The following is a 20,188-nucleotide window of genomic DNA, read 5'->3' as shown; positions in this document are numbered from 1 at the left end:
ACAAGGTTGGCAAATGAGGCAATAAAGTATGTAGCGTGTAGGAATGGCTGGATCTAAAAGGACTGCATGACAGATGGGGAAAGGGAGGTGACTCGTAGTGTAGGACTGGTTGACGTTTGTCTATATATTATAGATTGATAAACAGAAAATATATATTCCTAGTGAGAGTCATTCAAAAAGTTACACTTACATTAGTTTTCTTATTTTGAATGTCAATTTGATACTCAAAGCAGCCATCTCCATTTCCTTCCAAATGGCTTAGCTGGGGCCATTTCCATTGCACTATACACTCTGCTCGGTCTTCAGAACAGCTTACAGTGATATTTAATGGAGGAGTGAGTTTTTCTAGAATAAAATAATCACTATTACATCTGATAAAGAGTCAGCTTTTGATAAAGAATCAGTTCATATTTGGAATTGTATCTTTGCAACCACAAGGGCTAGAAACAGTTTAAAAAAAAAGATAGATAAAAGCTTATTTCTGGAGCACAGCTCTGAAACAAATGCAGGCCCTTCTCCCAGTGAAGAATGGTCCACTCTACTTGTAGTAAAAATGGAAATTAAACGGAAAGAAACTTTTTCCTTACCAATTTCATATAGTGCGATGTACTCATCATAAAACTGAATCTCCGATTCATTGCTGGACCCATTCACCAGGAAGTAAACTGTATTTTTAATGTCTTTCACATCTTGAAAACTGCATGCGATATGTCTTCCAGGTGCATCTCTTACGTAATGTGGACACTCTTGTTCATCTTCTTCCCTGCATATACCAAAATGTTTCAGTTAAACACGAGAAATGTCATCTGTCAAATCTGAATTCAAAACTTCTTTGAGCCAATGAAAACTCTTTACTTTGAGTATTGCCAGAAAAGAAAATATTGGGTATCTTCTGGAGCATTCCTGCCGGCTTCCCAAGTGCAATTCATGAAGGAAATGTTGTAAATCACACAGGAGAAATTTTCAACAGAAGTTCCATTCATGCCTGGAAACCAAGAAAAGTTACATGTGTATTTATAGATTACCAACTGGTTTTGTCAAGAAGAAGAAGAAGAAGAAGAAGAAGAAGAAGAAAAGAGTGAACTACAAGTACAAGCAGATACGACCTTGCACACACTGGGTCAGACCCAGAGAGAATTTGAGCATCTGCAACTTGTACTGATGATTTTAGGTCCCTAAGAATTTAGGTGCCTAATTTTAGGCACTGAAGTTTGAAAACTTTTGCATTACATTAACCATGGTGATTAAATCTAGTTGTCATAATCATTAACAATATGACTCAGTTTGTATTAGTCAGCCAGAACGAGGTTCATGTTAGCCATAAATTGCTTCAGAAGATGCCTAATGTGGTCACTGTTTTATTTTGCTACGCACCATTTTAACCCTCAGTTTCTCTAAGAGATTGACATAAGAAAAGCAATTATATCACACACAGATGTTTCTATCCTGCAAGTTACTGTGCAAAAGTGGACCCTTCCTCTGCCACAATGTCACTAGCACAATTGAAGCCACAGTTTGTTACAAAATGGCATCATTGGAGCAGATTTGCAAAAGCATTCGTAATAAAAAATGAAATCAATAACTTCTAGAATGAAATGTATTCTGACGTTTTCTTTTCTCAAAATATTGCAGATAGACAAAACTTTTCACAAACACTAATGCATTACCTTGAGGAATGAATCTGCCTTCTCCTGAATAGAAAGTGTTGTTGTACGTTGCTTGAACTTGAAATAATGCCCCTTTATGTATAGGCTTAGCTTGGCTTATGCTAAACATGCAGGTTTTATTGTACACCTGAAAAATAACATGCATTTGTATTAATCCTTTGTTTTTTCCTTCTCAGTTTTAACTGTTTCTAACTATGGGAAAAGTCCAAACATAAGTCAATTGAGACCAGTAGGATGTCTCACAGTGTGTAAAGTTAAGCAGAGGTGTAAGTCTTTTCAGCATTAAGGTCTTTGTTTGCACAGTTCCAGCTGCATGAATTGCCTTCCATATTTCTGCAGAGAAGTCTAGGGGATCTACAAAGAGAGGTGCCATGGGGTGCAATCAGTAACCTCTTCTCTAGTGCCCTCCTACCTGACTCCATGGAGTTCCTTCAACAAAGAGTTTAGAAGCTTTTGCAGGGATCAAATGATGGTAGCAGCAAGCTCCCGCTGGAAAGGCAAGGGTAGATCTGCATCCAGAGGATTCCCTCTGTGAATGACTTCCTGAGGAAGGTTCTGAGCTTGAATGTTTAATAGTTTCCCCATGAATTTGCAAAACTATTGTATGCATTATCAAAAGTCTTCCAAAAGTTTGTTGTTGTCCCAAGAATTATAAAATGTTTGCTATCTGTAGATTTGAGCAACAATATATGTTAAAAATCAATATATCCAATTACTGAAACAATTTATATTCTGGAGCTTATCTTCACACCCAGAAAGATTAGCAATGTTGGCCTTAATTCATTACTATATTACTGCAGTTTTACATCCAACAGTTACATCAGAATAAACTAGAGTGGCACAGACAGGACTCAGGACCATCATTTTTAAATGAAAAATTCTCAAACACCAAGAAATCAGCGCTACTATCCCCTTTGAGATCATAGTCTTGGAAAATGAAAATCAGTACATGAGGAAGCTGAAATGTTGAAAATGCAACCTGGTATATGGGGAAGGCAGCTCCTATTTGAATGTAGAATGGAAGCAGTCATGACTCACAGAGTTGTAAAGGTAAGGTTTTATTTGTTCTTTTTAAAAAAATGTGAACAGGAGTCTCTTGTGTTTATCATGCATTCACAGCAAGAGCTATATTCCCTGTGGCCTACTCCTCATCATGAGATTTGACCTCTCCCTAGGCAGAATCAGTCTCAGAGTAACTAGCTATCTTAGGTAGTGCTATGGCCCCCATCACCGTAGCATCTGATTGCCTCATAAGCTAGTGAGTGTTTCCATTTTGTAGCTGGGAACTGAGGCACAGAAAGACTGTTAATTGACCAAGGTCACACAGACAGTCTGCAGCAGAGCAGAGACAAAGTTAGTGCCCTAGCTCCTGGACCATCCTTTCGCTCTGAAAGCTCTCACTGAAAGCACATTCACAGCTATAGAGTGTATGAAAGTGTGATGTGTATTTCTAAAACTACTATTTAAATCTGATATATTCTTATACAGTCACCTTCCCTTAAGTCCCAAAGCTCCTCTGTGGGGCCCTGCAGGATTCCAGCACTGCAGCAGGGGCAAGAGAGATCAAGGCTTGGGTAGGAAACATGCTCCATTAGATTCTATCCCTTCTTGGCCAAACACAAGCAAGACAAACAGAATTTGGTAATTTCCTGCAGGGGCTGTGCAGGAAAGGGTTGTGTGACAGTTTGGAAGCCAAGGCCTTCTGCTTGGACACCCCTTCCCTCCAGTGGATTCTCAGGGATTTGTGTGTATCTGAGGATCTGGCCAAATCACCAGCTACTTCTTTGTGAGGGCAAACCCCACAGCCAAACAGAAAAGAGGAAATTTTGCAAATGAATCGTTCCAGACTTTCTACTCCTCTACATGGCTTATTCCTGCATAGGGAACCTTCACACACTAAGGTATCCAGGAAGTTCTAAACAAAACCTTTTCCTCCTTGTTCCAGGTAAACATTTCAGTAAATTCTCTGATTCTCAAAAAAAGGCTAACATCAACAGTGCTGCTGGCCCATCAGAGAAAGAGCAAGATATGAAACAAATAAAGTTGCCCTCTGGCAGCCACTGTCTCCAAACAATCCTTTATAAAAAGGTATGCTGTTATCAGGAGGACCTTTGTGCTTTTTCTGTATCCACCAGATGTAGTGGATCACAAGAATGTGTGCCAGGAATTTCTGTATTGGATCAGACCACTTATCCATCTGACCCCATCTCCTGTTTCTGAGAGTGGCCAGCAGTCAATGCTTCAAAGAAAGGTGCCCGCTAAATGAATGAGCTCTATATTATTAGACGACTTCTCCCCCTATAGGTAGATATAGACTGATCAAGTCACCTCTTAATCTTCTCTTTGATAAGCTAAGTAGAGCGAGCTCACTAATGGCTCAGTTCCCCACACTGCCTCTCTTAGGTCAGTGGAAGCGCTCCTCATGAGGACGCGCACCACTGACCAAGTTAGGCTAGTGTGGACATGTAATTACTGCGGTGGCTGTAAGTCACCCTAATATAGGTCGACTTACATTTGTAGCATAGACATACTCTAAGTCTTTTCCAGCAAAGCAGGTTTCCCAGACCTCAGATCATTCATGTAGCTCTATCCTGAACTCTTCAATTTTCAGCATCCTTTTGAAATGGTGACACCAGAACTGGACACAATATTCCAGTAACAATCTCACCAATGCTGTACACAGAGTACCCTCTGCCTATTCAATATTCTCTTGCTTATATTTCCAATAATCACATTAGTGCTCTCAGAGTATGTCTACACAACAGCTGGGAAGTTTGTCTGCCCATGCTGGAAATTATATTCATGTTATCTCTGCTCAAGCTAGCACCTAAGAATAGCAGTGGGGCTGTGGTTGTATGGACAATGGGTCAGTCTAGCTGCCTGGAGACTGGGCAGGATTGTATTTGTGTGCCTAGCCCAATATGTCACCTATGCTGCCAAAGCCAGACTGCTATTCTTAAGCATTAGCACAAGCAGAGCTAGGGTGTGAATATGTACCTATACTGGGAATTGCACCTCTCTGTTGCTGTGTAGACAGACCTGTGGCACAGTGTTGCACTGGCAACTGGTTTTTAACATTAACCCAATATCCTTTTCAGAGTCACTGTTTTCTAGGATAGAGTCTCTCATTCTGTAAGTGTGAGCTACGTTCTGTGTTCCTAAGTGTAAAATCTTGCATTATGTTGCAATAAAATGCATGTTGTTCAAATGATCCCACTTCCCCCAGTCATATACAGCTCTCTGTATAACTGACCTATCCTTATTATTTACTATTCCAACAGTTTTTACCATATCATTGATAAAAATATTGAATAACGTTGGACTAAGGGGTGTTTCTAGTTGGTTCCTTCAGATGCTGTACCTCACTGGGAACCGAACCTGCTGTAATATATATAATAAAAGTCCCCAAGAACTCTGGAAACATATTGTCATTTTCTAGGTTTTTGTGATACTACAAGTGATACGTACACCTCCACCCTGATATAATGAGGTTTCACCTATAACATGGTAAGATTTTTGGATCCTGAGGACTGCGTTATATCGGGGGAGATGGTTTATATGTTTTGTCAATAGATGGAGTAAATAAAAGGAAAAAAAAGTACAGTTAATTATTCTGTTAATAAGTAAATAGAAAACTTACCGTTTTCCGTACTACTCTCTTGCCTGCTTTCATAGAACAGGTGTATTCAGTAACAGTGACACTGCTGTCCCAGGTCAGCTTTAGTTTTTCGGGATTCAGCGTCAAGTTGGCAATGGGTGAGGATGATGAGTTTGCTGAAAGTTTTATGAGTTAATATCAGAGAGAATGCAATAAGATTTTTCAAAGTTTTCAAGTACAGAGGCTAGTATTAAGCAGGCCTGCTATGACAACACATAGCATAACTGGATGGGCAAATGTCCAGGTGAGTGAAATGAATTAAACTATGTCCTTTAGATTATCTCAATTAAAGTATTATACTTACACTCTGTATACAAAATGACAGCATGCAGTCTAGGAAATAACATGACGCAACAAAGCATGGAAATAAGTCCTAGAGTGGCAGCCATCCTCTTGTCCTTGGAAATAGACAGGAATGAAACCTACAAGAGAAGAAACAGATGCCAAAGCACACTTAGGTTTCTGTAAAGCTTGATTTCTTTTAAGGACAGAATCAAAGACTGTTTTTATTAGTCACTAGAATCAGCTAAATACATCACACATATGCACCAGCAACAAGGCCCAGTAGCTAAGGCATTGTGCTGGTACTTGGGAGACTGGGGTTCAGGCCCCTTCTTTGTCACTTTGACTTTGGGCTGGTTGCTTAGGCCCTCTGGCCCCAAGGCACACATGCATTGTGGTGCCTTGGCACTCAGTAGAATTCACAAACCCTGGGTTAGGCAACTAAGCTCTCTGTACAATGCATGAGGAAGCCAGCTGCCTAAGAATGGGATCCATGAAAGCCTGCATGCTAGGAACCAAGCTGGCCAATAGCCAATAGCAGATGCAGAGGAGAGGAATGTGTCCTGCCCCTTTCAGAGAGTTAGATGCCTAAATCTAGGCTGGAGGGGAGCACCTATCTCTGCTTGGGATGTGCAGCCATGTGCCCTTCTCCTGGAGTCAGGAACCTAAGCTGTTGTTTGCAAGAATGGCAGAAGTACCCTCCTAATTCTACACAAAATAGAGATGGTGGTAGCTTTATAACCTTTAGCCTTGTGGTTAAGACACTCAGGTGGGAGACCCCAGTTCAGTTCTTCCCTCTGCGTGCTGTGGAGAAGGGATTTGACTTTGGGTTTCCCACCTCTCCTCTGACTGCCCTAATCGCTGGACTGTAGAGTCAGTCACAAACTCTCTCACTCAGTGTCTATTTCATTTTTTAATTATGAAATATAAAGTGGAACAGCTTCAACAAGAGAGATTGAGAAAGCCTCACAGGAGACTAACCCATAGGTGAGTGGTTGGGGCATGCATCTGAGGGGTGGAATGCCCAAGTTGAAAGCAGTTCTTTTTTAAGGGTGGAAACTGAACCAGCGTCTTTCTTATCCCAGGTGAGCGTTCTAACTAGTGAACTAAAGATTACAAGGAAGGCCACTGCTGCCTCCTTCCTCCCTCGGCTTCTCTGTATGGCTTAAAGCCTACTGGATTGGGCCCCGCAGGCGAGGTAGGTGGGACATTGCCTAGTTTCACCTGGTTTGAGGATTATGCAGGCGTGAGATAGGCACTGGCCATCAGTATTGAGGCAGCTATGTGCACAGCCAGAGATAGAAATGTAGACACCTTGAGGACAGCAGAAATTAACAGCAGAAATTTTGGCACTGAACAATTTTAGGCACCTCCAAAGTTAGGTGGCAGCTGAGTAGCGGTTTTGAGGATTTCTGTGGTGCCTAAATTTTGGACTTAGACTCCTAAAGTGGGAGTTAGATGCCTAAATCCTTTTGTGGTTCTGGTCCTCTCTCCCTGAGTTCCTCTTCTGTACAAAGCAGATAACAGTACTGCGCTACCTCACTGGGGTGTGGTGAGGATAAATATATTAAAGATTGTGAGGTGCTCAGATATTATGGCAACGGGGACCATCTACTTATTTCCTTTGTAAAACCTTCTGAGAGCTATTGATTAAAAGCATTTATATAAGAGTTAAGTGTTAGCATATAGGCTTGTTTGTCAGCCTGAGATAGAATTTTGGGTTTGACTTTTTGATACTCTTATATCCTATCCTAATATGTGTAAACAAAAGACAGAGACACTGTGTGTTACATCTGCCCTCAGGCAGATAGGGTGAAAGAGATAAGAGATGGAACTAAAGTCTTACAGGGTATGGTGGGAGTGTAATATATGAGCATATGCTGGAAGGCTGCCTGGGTCCTCTCTCAAGCCAAGGTCAAGCAACCAGCTGGGAGGAGCAAGGATGGCCAGGCATAAGACACATTAAAAGCCAAAGAAAGGCCTGGCCTTGGCCAGAGCAATACCTCAATCCTTACGCCTCCCATGGGACCAAGACCCAGACCCACGTCCCCCCAAAACAGAACATAACCATAAATTGTAGGATGTGGCACTGTGGGCATGCATTGCAGGTATGTTTGAGCCTGCTAAGAAGAAGGAATAGGAAATAGGGAATAGGGAGTGGAGGTGGGAAGAGGGACATAGCAAGGTTCTGCAGCATCAGAGCTGGGGAGGGGGACACAGGGTAAATGCTCAGCAGCATCAGAGCTGAGAACGGGACACTGGGAAACAAGACTGTGGCATCAGAGTTGTAGTATATATGCTTGCTTGGAACTAACCCCAATAAACATTAAATTGCCTGTACTTGGGACTTCTGTCTTCTGCTTTCTATCTGCATGACAAGAACCAGGGCATGGGGTGAAGGGAAAGCCCTCTAACATTAGATATTATTATTCTTGATGCCATCTATTATTTCATTTTCCCTCTTATTCCTTTCCTGTCTACTTAAAACATTCTTAGTATTTTCAATCTCCTTCTATGGGAATCTTTTCATGGCTCTGATTATATTTGAATTCTTTGAATCGGTCGATTTCTTTTGAGAGAAGATGATTGGAACTGAACACAGTATTCCAAGTGAAGGCATATTATTGGTTTATATAAATGCATTATAATATTTTCAGTATCATTTTCTTTCCCTCTACTTTTATGTTCTTACATTTGGTTTGCTTTTTGACCATTGATGCATATTGAGCAAAGGACTATCCACAGTAGTTATAGTTAATTTTGAACTCAGAAATGAGGAACTGAGATTATCATTATTCCTTCCAATGTGCACTGTCTTGCATTTGCTGCAGTGAGCTTCATCTGCTGCCCTGAATGTCTCTGACAGTCCCGTCTCTGACAGAAGGTTCCTGACCCTTCTCTCTGTCCTGACTAGACTAAAGAATTTTGTGCCACTTTCAAATGTGGTCACCTCACTGTTCATCCTCTTTTCCAGAATGTTATTAAACATGTTAAAGAATATTAGTCCTAGTAGGTAACTGTAACTTGTCAGAATGGTGTTTCTACTTTTTTTCTTGCCTCTTGGTTTCTGATCCAGGAATACTCAATCCTCACCTTGGACACTTTAGTTATTTTAAGAGTCTTCCGCGAGAGACTTTGTCACAGGCTTTTTGAAGGTCCAAATATATTACGCCATCTGCTTCTTCTTTATTACTTCTGTTGACATGCTGAAAATGTTATAGTAAATCAGAGAGGCATGATTTTCCCTTTTCAGAAGCTTGTCCTTTGAACCTAACATGTTCATACAGGTCTATTTTAATTCTGTTTTTTTATTGCAGTTTCAACGTATTTACCTGGGACTGAAGTGAGATTTCCCAATTTCTAATTCCTTATATCTCCCTTAGTACAATTTTTGAAAGAGTGGTGCCCTCTAGTATAATAGCAAATTTTAATGAGCAATTGCATACTCATTAGCCTCCCAGCCACTTGATTCTTCCTCTTGGGTGTGTGCCCTCTCATCCAGATGACTTATTGCTCCTTAGTTTATCAATTTGTTCCAGCACCATCTCTTTTTACACCTCAGTCTCTTTCAGTACCTCATCTTTATTACCTGCAAAGAGTAAATGTCCCCTCAGGATCCTTTATGGTGAATTGTGATGCAAAGAAATAATTTTGTTCTTTGCAATGTCCTTTTCCTCCTTAATCACTCCCTTTTACTCCCTGGTAGTTGAGTGGACACACCAATTAATTCACAGACACTCTGCTTTTGACAAATTTAAATTATTTCTTAGTTTTTAAATGTCTTCACCAACTGCTATTTAAAATCTGATTTAGCCCACTTACCTGTCATAGTTTATACTGCTTTCAACTGACTTCATTTGGATAGTTTTCTATTTTCTGAAGGCAATTTGTGTGGAGAAATAAAATCTTGCATCTTTCCATATTTTTTTCTTATCTACCTGCTTTTTTGCTTAGGACCATTCATAATTGCCTTTGTCTTTGTTAAATAAATAACCTCCATACTAGATCTAAGGATTTTCACTTTTTCACTTTTGACTTAAAGGGACTTTTTGACTAGCTTCTTCTTTTTTTATTAAAAAATCCCCTTTCCACAGTGCTTAATTTTTGGTATGGCTCCTCCACCAATGGATGGTGAAATTACCTATATTTCTATGCACTGCTATTTGTCATTGACTTCACTGTTTTATCCCTTCCATTAGAAATCCTCCTTTTCAGTTCCTTAACACTTTCTCTTATACAATACTCTTGAGCTGAAAATATATTTGTTCCAAAGATCTCAATCAGGAACTTTGCATACAGAAATCTCCAGAATTCCTGAACAACCATTCAAACATTGGCTATTTTTGTAAATCTTTGTGAAATCTAAGGAACAAACTATTTGAAGAAATTCAGTTCAACAGTTTCTCAGTTCTAATCAGACCAAGTATCCATGTATTGCTGCATTAAATTTTCTTGGATTGCTTCAATGAGGGATGAGTGGAGATGATCTCTCTTCAGGAGCTGCAAGTGACTCAGCTCCCCACCAATCTCAGAGGGTCTGCCGAGACAGAGGCCATCCCCATGGAGGTCTCTTGCCTCCATCATTCTGCCCTCCCCGATCTCCAGCTTTCTGATGGCTTTTGGCAGCACTGCTCCTGTTGGCTTCCCCACTGCCCTCAGATCCTTCCTAAAGGGAACTTCGAAGAATGGAAGTGAAAGTCAGGCAAGCTTTTACAGACATGGCCTGTTGTACCCTTTGAATCTTTGTCACACAAATTTGGGGAGGGAGAGGGCACTCTCCCCCAGATAACTGTCTTACCCCACATCCCTAGCTATCTGTGGGGAAATTACACCAATTTAGGAGGTACCTGGTGTGGTAGCTCCTATGCCAATCCCCAATCTATGAGTAGCAGTATGGTTGGAAGAAAAGTGCTGTGAGCAGGTTTTTCCTACACAATGTTGCTCGCCAGCTACCAGAACACCCCCTTGGGGCCACTTGGCTGCAGCATACTTTTTTAAAATATCCCTTACACAGACCCTGCCCAGTGCAAAGACAGCCAGAGGGTTATCTCTGAAAGCATCTCTTGCACTGTGAGCCCCTTAGCAGCAACCAGGATCAGGATGCACAGAGCTATATCCCTGCAAATCCCCTGTTTAAGGGTTCAGGAAAAGCGGAGACTACAGCCTAATATGGGAATCTTCCCTTTCTACACCTTCTGCAGCCCGCCCCTCCAAACCAATGAAGTCTTCCCTCTACATTTCTCCCAGCTGTGCTCAGGGCCACCGCATTGCCTCTGTACTCCGAGGTCCTACAAAATTCCTTTTTCTTTATAAAATATTTATTACTTGTGTTCACTTAATCATTTTTGATATTTGCAGATTTGCAGGAAGAGATTGCTTTAATACAAATGAGAATTCACTACTTAAAAATCACTAAGTAATTCCCAACAAAAATTATCTGGAGTTACTCAGTATCTGTTAGAAATGACTTAGGTTTATATTACTAATCCTCAGTAAACTATTTTCTTGTCATTTATTAGTGATTAAATGATTCTAGGCAATCACTAATAGATGCTAAGTAATAAGTTTGCTGGGAGTAAGTATTTAGAAATGGAGTAATTTTTAACAAATATTAAACAATTCTGAGCAATTCTAAATAACTACTAGTAAATGACAAGTAGCTATTTTGCCTCATATCGAGTAAGTAATACATTTTGAAGTTTGGAAGTTTATGTTTTAATGGGGTTGCTAGGTGTAAACTGGATTTGGATTTCAGATTTAAGTTCTGGTCTAAATTTAGTAAAAAGAAAAAAAGAGAGACACACAAAACTTTCACTGTGCTCTCCAGACTGTTTAATATTGAAAGGGTTATTTTGGACTTTAATAGGAAGGTAGAGGTAGATCAGACCTCCACTTATCTTACAGCCTTCTTTCATCTGCTCATTATTCTGCTACATCTCTCTCTTCTGACCCCTCTTCTACTCTTGCTATGGCTTTGATCCTGCAAAAATTTACACATCTGCTTAATTTCACCTGCATGAACAGTCCCAATGAAATTAAGTTCATGCTAAGACTTTAGTGCCTTGGACTCAGTGGGCCAGATCGAGAGGGAATGTGTAAGAGTGTAAATAACATATTGGCAAGTAGGTGCAAGTCTAAGTTTGTGTAACAACACTGAGCAGACCCATGTTACACCTGCTTAGACTCCCTAAGAGTCAGTTAGACTCGCATCTGAATTTAGTTCGGAGTGGCTAATTATGGAATACTAAACAAGAGCTCCATTATTTCACTCCTCTCATAGGAAACTGAATTTCCTCAAAGACATCGATACTCAGACTGAGGCTTGCGAGCAGTAGTGGCTCTTTAATGTGTCTCCTGTGTCTCTCTGCAGCGTATGGTATTAAAACATGATGTGATTTAATAATTAACCAGTCCAAGTTACTACCCAGTCCGGATGCTTTTACTATGTTATTAACCAATTGCATTTGATAAAATAATACTTGGTCAGTCAATATATATATATATATATATATATATATATATATATATATATATATATATATATATATACATATACATATATATATATATATACATATACATATACATATATATATACATATACATATACATATATATATATATATATATATATATATATATATATATATATATATATATATATATATATATATATACATATATATATATATATATATATATATATATATATATATATTTCCCCTGTCATTTAATATCCTGTTTAATTTATGAATTTAATCCTGTTTAATTATGAATATATTGTACTACAGTAAATGAAACAATGAATTCACACAACTGTGGCTCTTTTGGGTGATGCTGAAATCTAAGGAACACTCACTAATTTGGCTCCTGAATTACTGAAGTCTGAGTATCACTGTTGTAGAAGGAGAAAACTTTTGTTTCCTTCAGTACCTGTCTTGCTGTTAAGGAGATTTTCTCCTTTTTCTCTTTAGAAAAACAACTACAGTACAAAGAAACAACACTAATTACTGGAATTTTTGGTCATGATAAGAAAAGTTCTTCTCTTACATAAGATTTTAATTGCTCTCAGGCGAGGTTAATATCGCAAAATCAAGGAAACGGAAATATGAGTTTTTTATTCTGTGAATTGTTTTTCTTAAGACCTTTCTACAATACAATTTAAAACCATTTCAGGAGAAATGTGCTATAAGTGAGAATACTCTGGAAGCCTCTCCCCATTGGGCTTGGGATTGTTACACAGGAGCCATTCAGGACTCAGGGTCAAAGGGGAGTGGGGGAAGAAAGAGAGAGAGAGAGAGAGAGAGAGAGGATTCTAGGGCAGACGGTGTTGGTGGAGCCTTGGCTTCAGCCAGCATGAACTCTGTCTTACCTTTGTCTCTCTTTGCTAGCCTAAGGACTTCCCAGCACTGTTTTCCAGTTGACTTTTAAAACTCATTCCATTTTAGAAAGGATGCCTGGTGTTGTTGTAAATAGTTAATGAAGGACATTGATCCCTGAAGAGGGTAAAATATCTCTCAACAGATGTCTACCTTAGTCAGACTCTCTGTTCAGAGCTCATGGTGAGAAACAGGAGGAGTAGAGTCTGAAGGTCCGGTCTCAGAGGTGTTGAGGCTGTGTGGCCTATCCTGTAGGAAAAGTGGAACTCCTTGGGGGCATGGGGCACTGAAGAGTTACTTCCAGGAGACTACTCCAAGTCTGGGGCATAGCACAGTCCCTGTAGATCCATGACAACTGGTTACAACTCATTACAATTTTGTAGTGCAGATAGAACCATAGCCATATCCTCAAGCTATATTAGAACCTTAAACATTTCCACAGGGCACCCTGCATTTCAGGGAGAGTAGTTTCATACCCATTGTTCTCCAAAGCCATGTCACACCCAGGTTGGGACAGCCAAGATATACTGTTATTGCAATGCAGACAGACCATTGCAGAGACCATCTTTTTTTAAACACTGCAGAATCTTTTTCATGACTTCATTGTGTGGCAACAATACAGACACAGCTGCTGGGATGAGATTATGTCAAAGCTTCAGTAGAAGTCACATAGAGTGCTAGAAGTGAAAAGAAAGTTGTGAAAATTTGACACAAAAGGTGTTTTCCATCTCTCTCTAATGATGTGCTCAGGAATCTTAGATAATGTTGGTCCCTCTTCTCAGCTCTTCCTAACCATCGCTGTCTTGCTCATCTGCATGTTTTTATGATGCTGCTGTTGGAAACGTTCACAGGCAGCACTGCAGAATGGACTTTGCCCCACCAGTGAACAAAGAGTAAACTCTACTCTCAGGATCAGGACATGTTGGGAATTCACTGGGGTAACCCTGGAGCCTTTAAAAGTTCACTCTTCTTGTTTTAAATAACGTATTATGCGGGGAATACAGGGCCAAAAAAAGTCCCAGTTTCGCCTTAGCAACCTTACAAGAATCATGACCCCTTTTATAGTCTGCTCAGGGTGAGGAGCAAGGCCTTGCATCACTTTGAGTCAGCTATGGTACAATACTAGTGTAAATAGGGCTTCTTTATAGCTAACTGGCGATTATTGGTGTAGCAGTGGCATCTCAAGACTCTGCCTGAAATAGAGCACCTCCCTCTCCGGTTAATATTGTCAGCAGAGGCATGACTAGCTGGAACCCCCTCAGGGTAAACTAGCGAGAGCTGCTGAAGGGCATTTTCAGTGAGAGCCTCTTGGCTCTGGTACTTGCTTCCCTTTTTCTGCTGATAGGCTGAGTGGAACCGAGGAAAGTTTTCAGTTCACTGGCAATTTCAAAAAATAAAATCGTGGGTCATGCCAAAATGATTTTTTTGAAATGTTTGGGGAATCAAAAAATAAATAATAATTTCAGGTTACATGAAATATTTCACTTGACCCAAAGCTGAACATTTCATTTTGGCCACATCTGCAGTTTTCATCAAATAAAAGTTTTGACTAAAAAATTTCACCCAGCTCTAGTCCTGAGTCTGTTAGGATCTGCTGCAAAGGCCATCTATCTACTGGGGCTTTCAGGGAGGGTATAAGGTTTGAATGGGATAGGAGTTGAGGGTGGGATATACCTTTGTATATAATTTCATTTTGTGATGTGTGGACTATGGGTTGCCCCTTGTGTGATTATTCTTTGGATGGACTGTTGTTTTAAATAACCTCCAGGTGACCCAGAGCTGGAGAGAGGCCTTGGAAAAATTTAAATCAAAATAAATAAAATGCATAAATAAATGGAAGAGCTATGGACTTGCACTGCATTCGTAATGTACATACTGCCCTCTTTGAAACCTTGCATTTATATGTTACCTTCTGTGATTAACTATGGCCTGGTCTACGTTAGAAAATTAGGTCAGTAGAACAACTTCGCTCAACGGTGTGAAAAATCCATACCCAGCAACGATGACATCAAATCGACCTAACCCCCAGTGTAGACAGTGCTAGGCCAATGGGAGAATTCTCCTATCAGCCTAGCTACGGGGAGGTGAATACCTATGCCAATGAGAAAGCCCTTCCTGTTGGTGTAGGTAGACTCTTCACTGAAGTGCTACAGCGGCCCAGCTGCAGTGGTGAGCTGCAGCATTTTAAGTGTAGACAAGCCTTATTACTATTATTATTTATATGTTTTCAGTAGCACTCACAATATGCTAAGCAAAAGGAGAACTTAAACTTTTAGGCAGACAAAACAAAGAGGACCAAACAGCAAGATTGAGGGTAGGGGAAGGATGTACAGCACACAAGCAGTGTGGTGAGGTGGTAATTAGTCATGTTCTGATTGGGCACTCTTGTTAAAACAAGGTTTGGGTTTTTTAAAAATTAGTATAAAATATATTGACTTTTCCCAGGTAACTCCCAACCTTGCCACAATCAGCTGCTTAGTTTCTTGTCGGCACTACAATAGAAGTGGGTCTTCAGGAAGGACTTCAGTATGAAAAAGATCAGATAAGGAAAGGTGTTCCATGCTTAGGGAAAGGCATAAAGGAAAATGTGGAGATGCTTGTGGGAAAAGTGTCCAAACAGGGTATTGAGACAAGTATTATTGGTAGAGTGAAAGGGATGGGGTGGATGCAGTGACATGGAAATAATAATCCAAATCTATCTCAGCTTCCCCTCAAGACCCAGGCTAAGATGGGAAAGGATCTTGGAAATGTTAGTTCTTAATAGGTGCCATCCTGCTGGAATGGATGTGTCCATTTTCCACAGATTGATTCTGGTTCTCCTTTGGTGAGATTATAAAATAGTGATTAACTGATTCCAATAGCCCTATATGCAACTTTCAAGTAATGAGGACTAACATTACTGTGGCCACTATCACTAGGTAGGTAGGATCAGCTAGGCTTTCATATGGGAGCAAATATCAACAAATTCATTTTTATTAGGTCTTTACTGAGAAAACGCCATCTGTGGAGAGAGAAAGAGATGGAAGACCTACTTTTAAATTCTAATTCCTAGTTCTGCCACTGACCAGCTGTGCAACCTTGGGCAAGTCACTCATGCCTGTTTTACGAATATAAAAGACTATAAAAACATAGAACTGGAAGGGACTTCCTGCATCATCAAGTCCAGTCTGCTGCTATCACAGGCAGCCCCAGCCTATAATCCCATTAATAAACTCCATTTTGAAACCGTTCAGCTTTCTTGCCCCTACTACATTTATTGGGAGGCTGTTCCAGAACCTCTTTCTTCTGTTGGCTATAATTCGGTGCTGTCAAATGATTAAAAAAATTAATCATGGTTAATCACGCAATTAATCGCTTGCCCTGACCCCATGCCACTCCTGGAATAGGCTAGCAGGGCCTCAGGGTCAGGGATCTCCCTCCGCACACTGCTCCTGCAAGCACTGCTTCTGTGGCTCCCATTAGCTGGGAATGGGGAGCTGCGGCCAATGGGAGCTGCAGGGGTGGTGCTTGCAGAGAGGGGCAGCACATGGAGCCACGTGCCCCCTCATTTCTCCCCAGGGGCTGCAGGGGCATATTGGCCCCTTCCAGGAATGACATGGGGGCCACACTATTCCACCAACTGAGAGCCACCGGAGGTAAGTGTTGCCCGGCAGGAGGCTGCCCCCCAAGCCCCAGCCTTGAGTCCCATCCTGGAGTCAACACCTCACATCCCCTCCTGCACCTCAAACCCCCTCCTGTACCCCAAGCCCCAGCCCTGAGCCCCCTTCCAGAGCCAGCACCTCAGACCCTCTCCTCCATCCCAGCACTCTGCCCCAGGCTTAGACCAGAGCCCCCTCCCACACTGTGAACCCCTTGGCCCCAGCCCAGAGCCCGCACCCTCTCCCAAACTCCCACCTGAGTCCAGTGAAAATGAGTGTGTGTAGGGGGAGACAGAGTGTTGGAGAGAAGGGGGGATGGAGTGAGCAGGGTGGGGTTAATTTCTTTGAGTTAATCACGTGAGTTAACTGTGATTAATCAACAGCCCCAGTTACAATGCTTCTAATTTCCAGCCCAAATTTACTGATGGCTAGTATTTACAGAAAGCAATCATATCCCCTCTCAGACTTTGCTTTGATAGGCTAAACAAGCCAATCAGAGTCTTTCCTTCTAAAATTAGCCATTCCCCTGATCTGCACCTGCTCCAGCTGAATTCCTTTTTCTTGAACATAGGTAACCAGAACTGTACACAGAATTCCAAATGAGTGCTTAGCAGTGCCTTGTACAATGGCATTCAGACTTCTCTATCTCAAATAGAAATGCCATTTATAAAATAGGGATAATACTACTTATCTTACAGAGGTGTTGTGAGGATAAATGGAGGCTTAGAAATTGCTTTAAGATCCTAAGAGCACCATATATGTGCAACATTCACTATTAAAGGATTGAAATAAAATTAAAAGCCAGGATACATATCAGTCATTGAAATGTACATTCAATTCATGCTGTTCCTAGAACTGATTCATTCTATGGAGTGATCTGCAACTTACCAAACACAAACTCATGTACAGGAGACAACATACAAATGCTTCCAGTTAGATTATTTTTTAAAAGAAGAAAGAGATAGCAACATTTCTCCTGGATACACAAAATAGATGTCAGAGCAAATAAGGCAGTCCAACACACAAGGGAAAATATTGCTAATGTTTTTTCTTGACCTCGCAGGCAGTGCTGGGAATCTGATCACTTCCTTTACTCACATTTGTTCTTAACTTCAGATCATAAATCATAAATAATAATGTCATCACAATTTTGGCTAAAACCATCCTCAAATCTGCATTTGGAGGTAGATGAACTTAATCTAATATAGGTTTTTTTCCATTGCAAATGTTTGTGTTATGTCATAGGAGACTTGAGAAATAAAAATAACAATAAAACACCTCAAACAAGCAAACAAAACACAAAGACAAAAACTAGCTTACCTCCTCCTTGCAAAAGGCTGGTATCTTGTTTACCTTAGGGTCTTGGGTCTGAGACTCAGAGATGATTGAAATGCTTGAGCCTGAAGCTGTTGTACTGCTGCGACAATACTTTTTCATTGCATAGTATCCGATTCATGGGAAGTGTTGCAAGACTGATATTGAGACAGTTCTTTGGGTCATTTCCTTCACAGTTTCCGGAACTTCTTTAATCTCCTTGTTTGCAGAATATAAATAATTTCACACAAAATGAACATCAACTTAATTAATAAGACACCCTCTTCCATTTCATCCGGTCCATTTGTGCTTTTGCGTCTACCATTGGATGTAAACGTACTTATAGAAAATGTATGTCCTACAAACAAGCCTGCTTCCACAAACAATAGTTTGCCTGTAAGTTCTTTTCACTGAAAGAGCTTTCTGTTCCAGTAAGTATCTTATCAGACAGGACCAATACAAACACAGCAATATAATTGTGTGTAATGGGATCAAGGCACCTCAGTGTATCTGTTTAACACACATTTTCCTCTACACTGAACTGTGAAACAAACATTAGTATTTATTACCATTACAATATCAAATCAAAAATACAAGGCAAAATTAATGAGTTGAGGACAGCCTATTTGTTATTAATTATTACTATTATTTTATTATTATAGCACGTAGAGGCCTCAATCAGGAGTCAAGGCTCTATTATGCCAGGTGCTGTACACACATATAGTAACAATAATACCATCACTGCCTCAAACAGCTTACAATGTATACCATATCTCTGCTTTTGTCACTTTTAAGTCTCCTCAATCTTAATTTTGTTTGTATATGGTTTTTTGTCTTTAATTTCCTGGGGGCTATGACTGCTGTAAAAGAAAACATATATTTACAGGTAATTCACATATCTACATTGCATATTATATCTAATGGTAGGAGAAAATACAAACACACCAATCTTCACAAACCTGCAGTGCTTTTGGCTGCTTGGATCTCCTACAGTTGGATTCTCAAAAGCAACTTTTCCCTCTATATAAATTCAAGCAGATGTTTCCTCTTCTTCAGGGTCTCAATTCCTCACTTTCAGCCACAACAACAGTGGCCGGATATTATTCACTGAGCAAACTTCATCATGGTAGCTGCAGAAGTAAGATTCTTTCTCCTCCTCTTTCCTTCTCCTTCTCACATCATCTCATCCTGAGTTCTTTACAGACTGTATGAATCAGATTCTGATCTGACTTATAGTGGAGTAAATCTGGAGTAACTCCAGAATAGGTTTACTCTGGCTTTACACCAGCATAACTGAAATCAGAATCTGATCCTATATATACATAGAATAACTCCCCTCTTCTCTCCCCGGAAGGTTGCAAAATCAAGCACTTGACCTCCCGTGTATCAGTTCTGTGCCCTGAATAAGGCAGAGGTTCTGTGGAAAAAAGTAGCATATGATCATGTAATTATATTATGTATTATATTGCATATACACAAGGGAGCAGAAACAGGTTGCACAGGCAACCATAAATCTTGCATTTCCTAGTTTTCAAATAGTTGACCGGCCAACCTAAATAACATTTTAAAATATACTTTAATGTAACTTTCTAGGTCTTTTTTGTTTTAATAGGAAATAAGAGAATATCAAATGATATTATGTACTGAGCATCCCGTCATAAATCATCATGAGGGCTAAAGCCTAATTTTTCAGCACCACAGTACAAGCTATTACCACTTGAGTTACAGCCTAACTACAAAAAGAACAGGAATACTTGTGGCACCTTAGAGACTAACACATTTATTTATTCATAAGCTTATGCTCAAATACATATGTTAGTCTCTAAGGTGCCACAGGTACTCCTGTTCTTTTTGTGAATACAGACTAACACGGCTGCTACTCTGAAACCAGCCTAGCTACTGGAGCTACAAGTATATCCTGTGGGCTTATCTACACACCAATCTGCACCTAAAGAACTAAATCAGGTTTAGTTCACAGCTTGTATTATTTTGGTGCAAGTCTGTGTGAAAGTTTGAAATAAAAGTGTCCTATTTTGACTTTGCTTCTCAATCTAGAGCACTTTTAGTCTGACTTTCACTGAAATAACAAAGGGTGTGAATTAAAAGTGACAGTTATTTCAGTGCAAGTTTGTGTGTCGACCAGCTTTCACATGACACTGCAGCAGAAAGCCACAAGAGATCTTGGTTTCAAATACAAAGGAATGAGACTATCTTCCAGAATCTCAGAATTCAGCTGTAGAGGAAAGTTAC

The 20,188-nt window shown here is 40.2% G+C and overlaps 1 protein-coding gene across 6 annotated transcripts in view; it reads right to left on the bottom strand.

Annotated features, from left to right (window-relative positions):
* Nucleotides 1–19,025, bottom strand: part of LOC115655837 (granulocyte-macrophage colony-stimulating factor receptor subunit alpha-like) — a 45,266-nt gene extending 26,241 nt beyond the window's left edge. For 2 of the 6 annotated variants that reach the window (XM_030571753.1, XM_030571762.1), the window contains exons 1-8: nt 18,898–19,025; nt 17,945–18,157; nt 5,630–5,747; nt 5,308–5,441; nt 1,668–1,794; nt 856–985; nt 588–763; nt 191–345 (exon numbers count right to left, since the gene is read on the bottom strand). In XM_030571753.1, coding sequence (XP_030427613.1) covers nt 191–345; nt 588–763; nt 856–985; nt 1,668–1,794; nt 5,308–5,441; nt 5,630–5,747; nt 17,945–18,061 — 957 coding nt within the window. In that variant the 5' untranslated portion in view covers nt 18,062–18,157; nt 18,898–19,025. Of the gene's footprint in view, nt 1–190; nt 346–587; nt 764–855; nt 986–1,667; nt 1,795–5,307; nt 5,442–5,629; nt 5,748–8,700; nt 8,814–8,939; nt 8,977–12,979; nt 13,113–13,139; nt 13,325–17,944; nt 18,158–18,897 lie in introns of those variants that run through there. The other 4 variants (XM_030571772.1, XM_030571796.1, XM_030571781.1 and 1 more) reach the window with 4 other exon arrangements.
* Nucleotides 19,026–20,188: the final 1,163 nt, after the last annotated feature.

The sequence above is a fragment of the Gopherus evgoodei genome, chromosome 1, assembly GCF_007399415.2.
Source record: "Gopherus evgoodei ecotype Sinaloan lineage chromosome 1, rGopEvg1_v1.p, whole genome shotgun sequence".
NCBI lineage: Eukaryota > Metazoa > Chordata > Testudines > Testudinidae > Gopherus > Gopherus evgoodei.
This window is presented reverse-complemented; position numbering and strand designations above follow the sequence as displayed.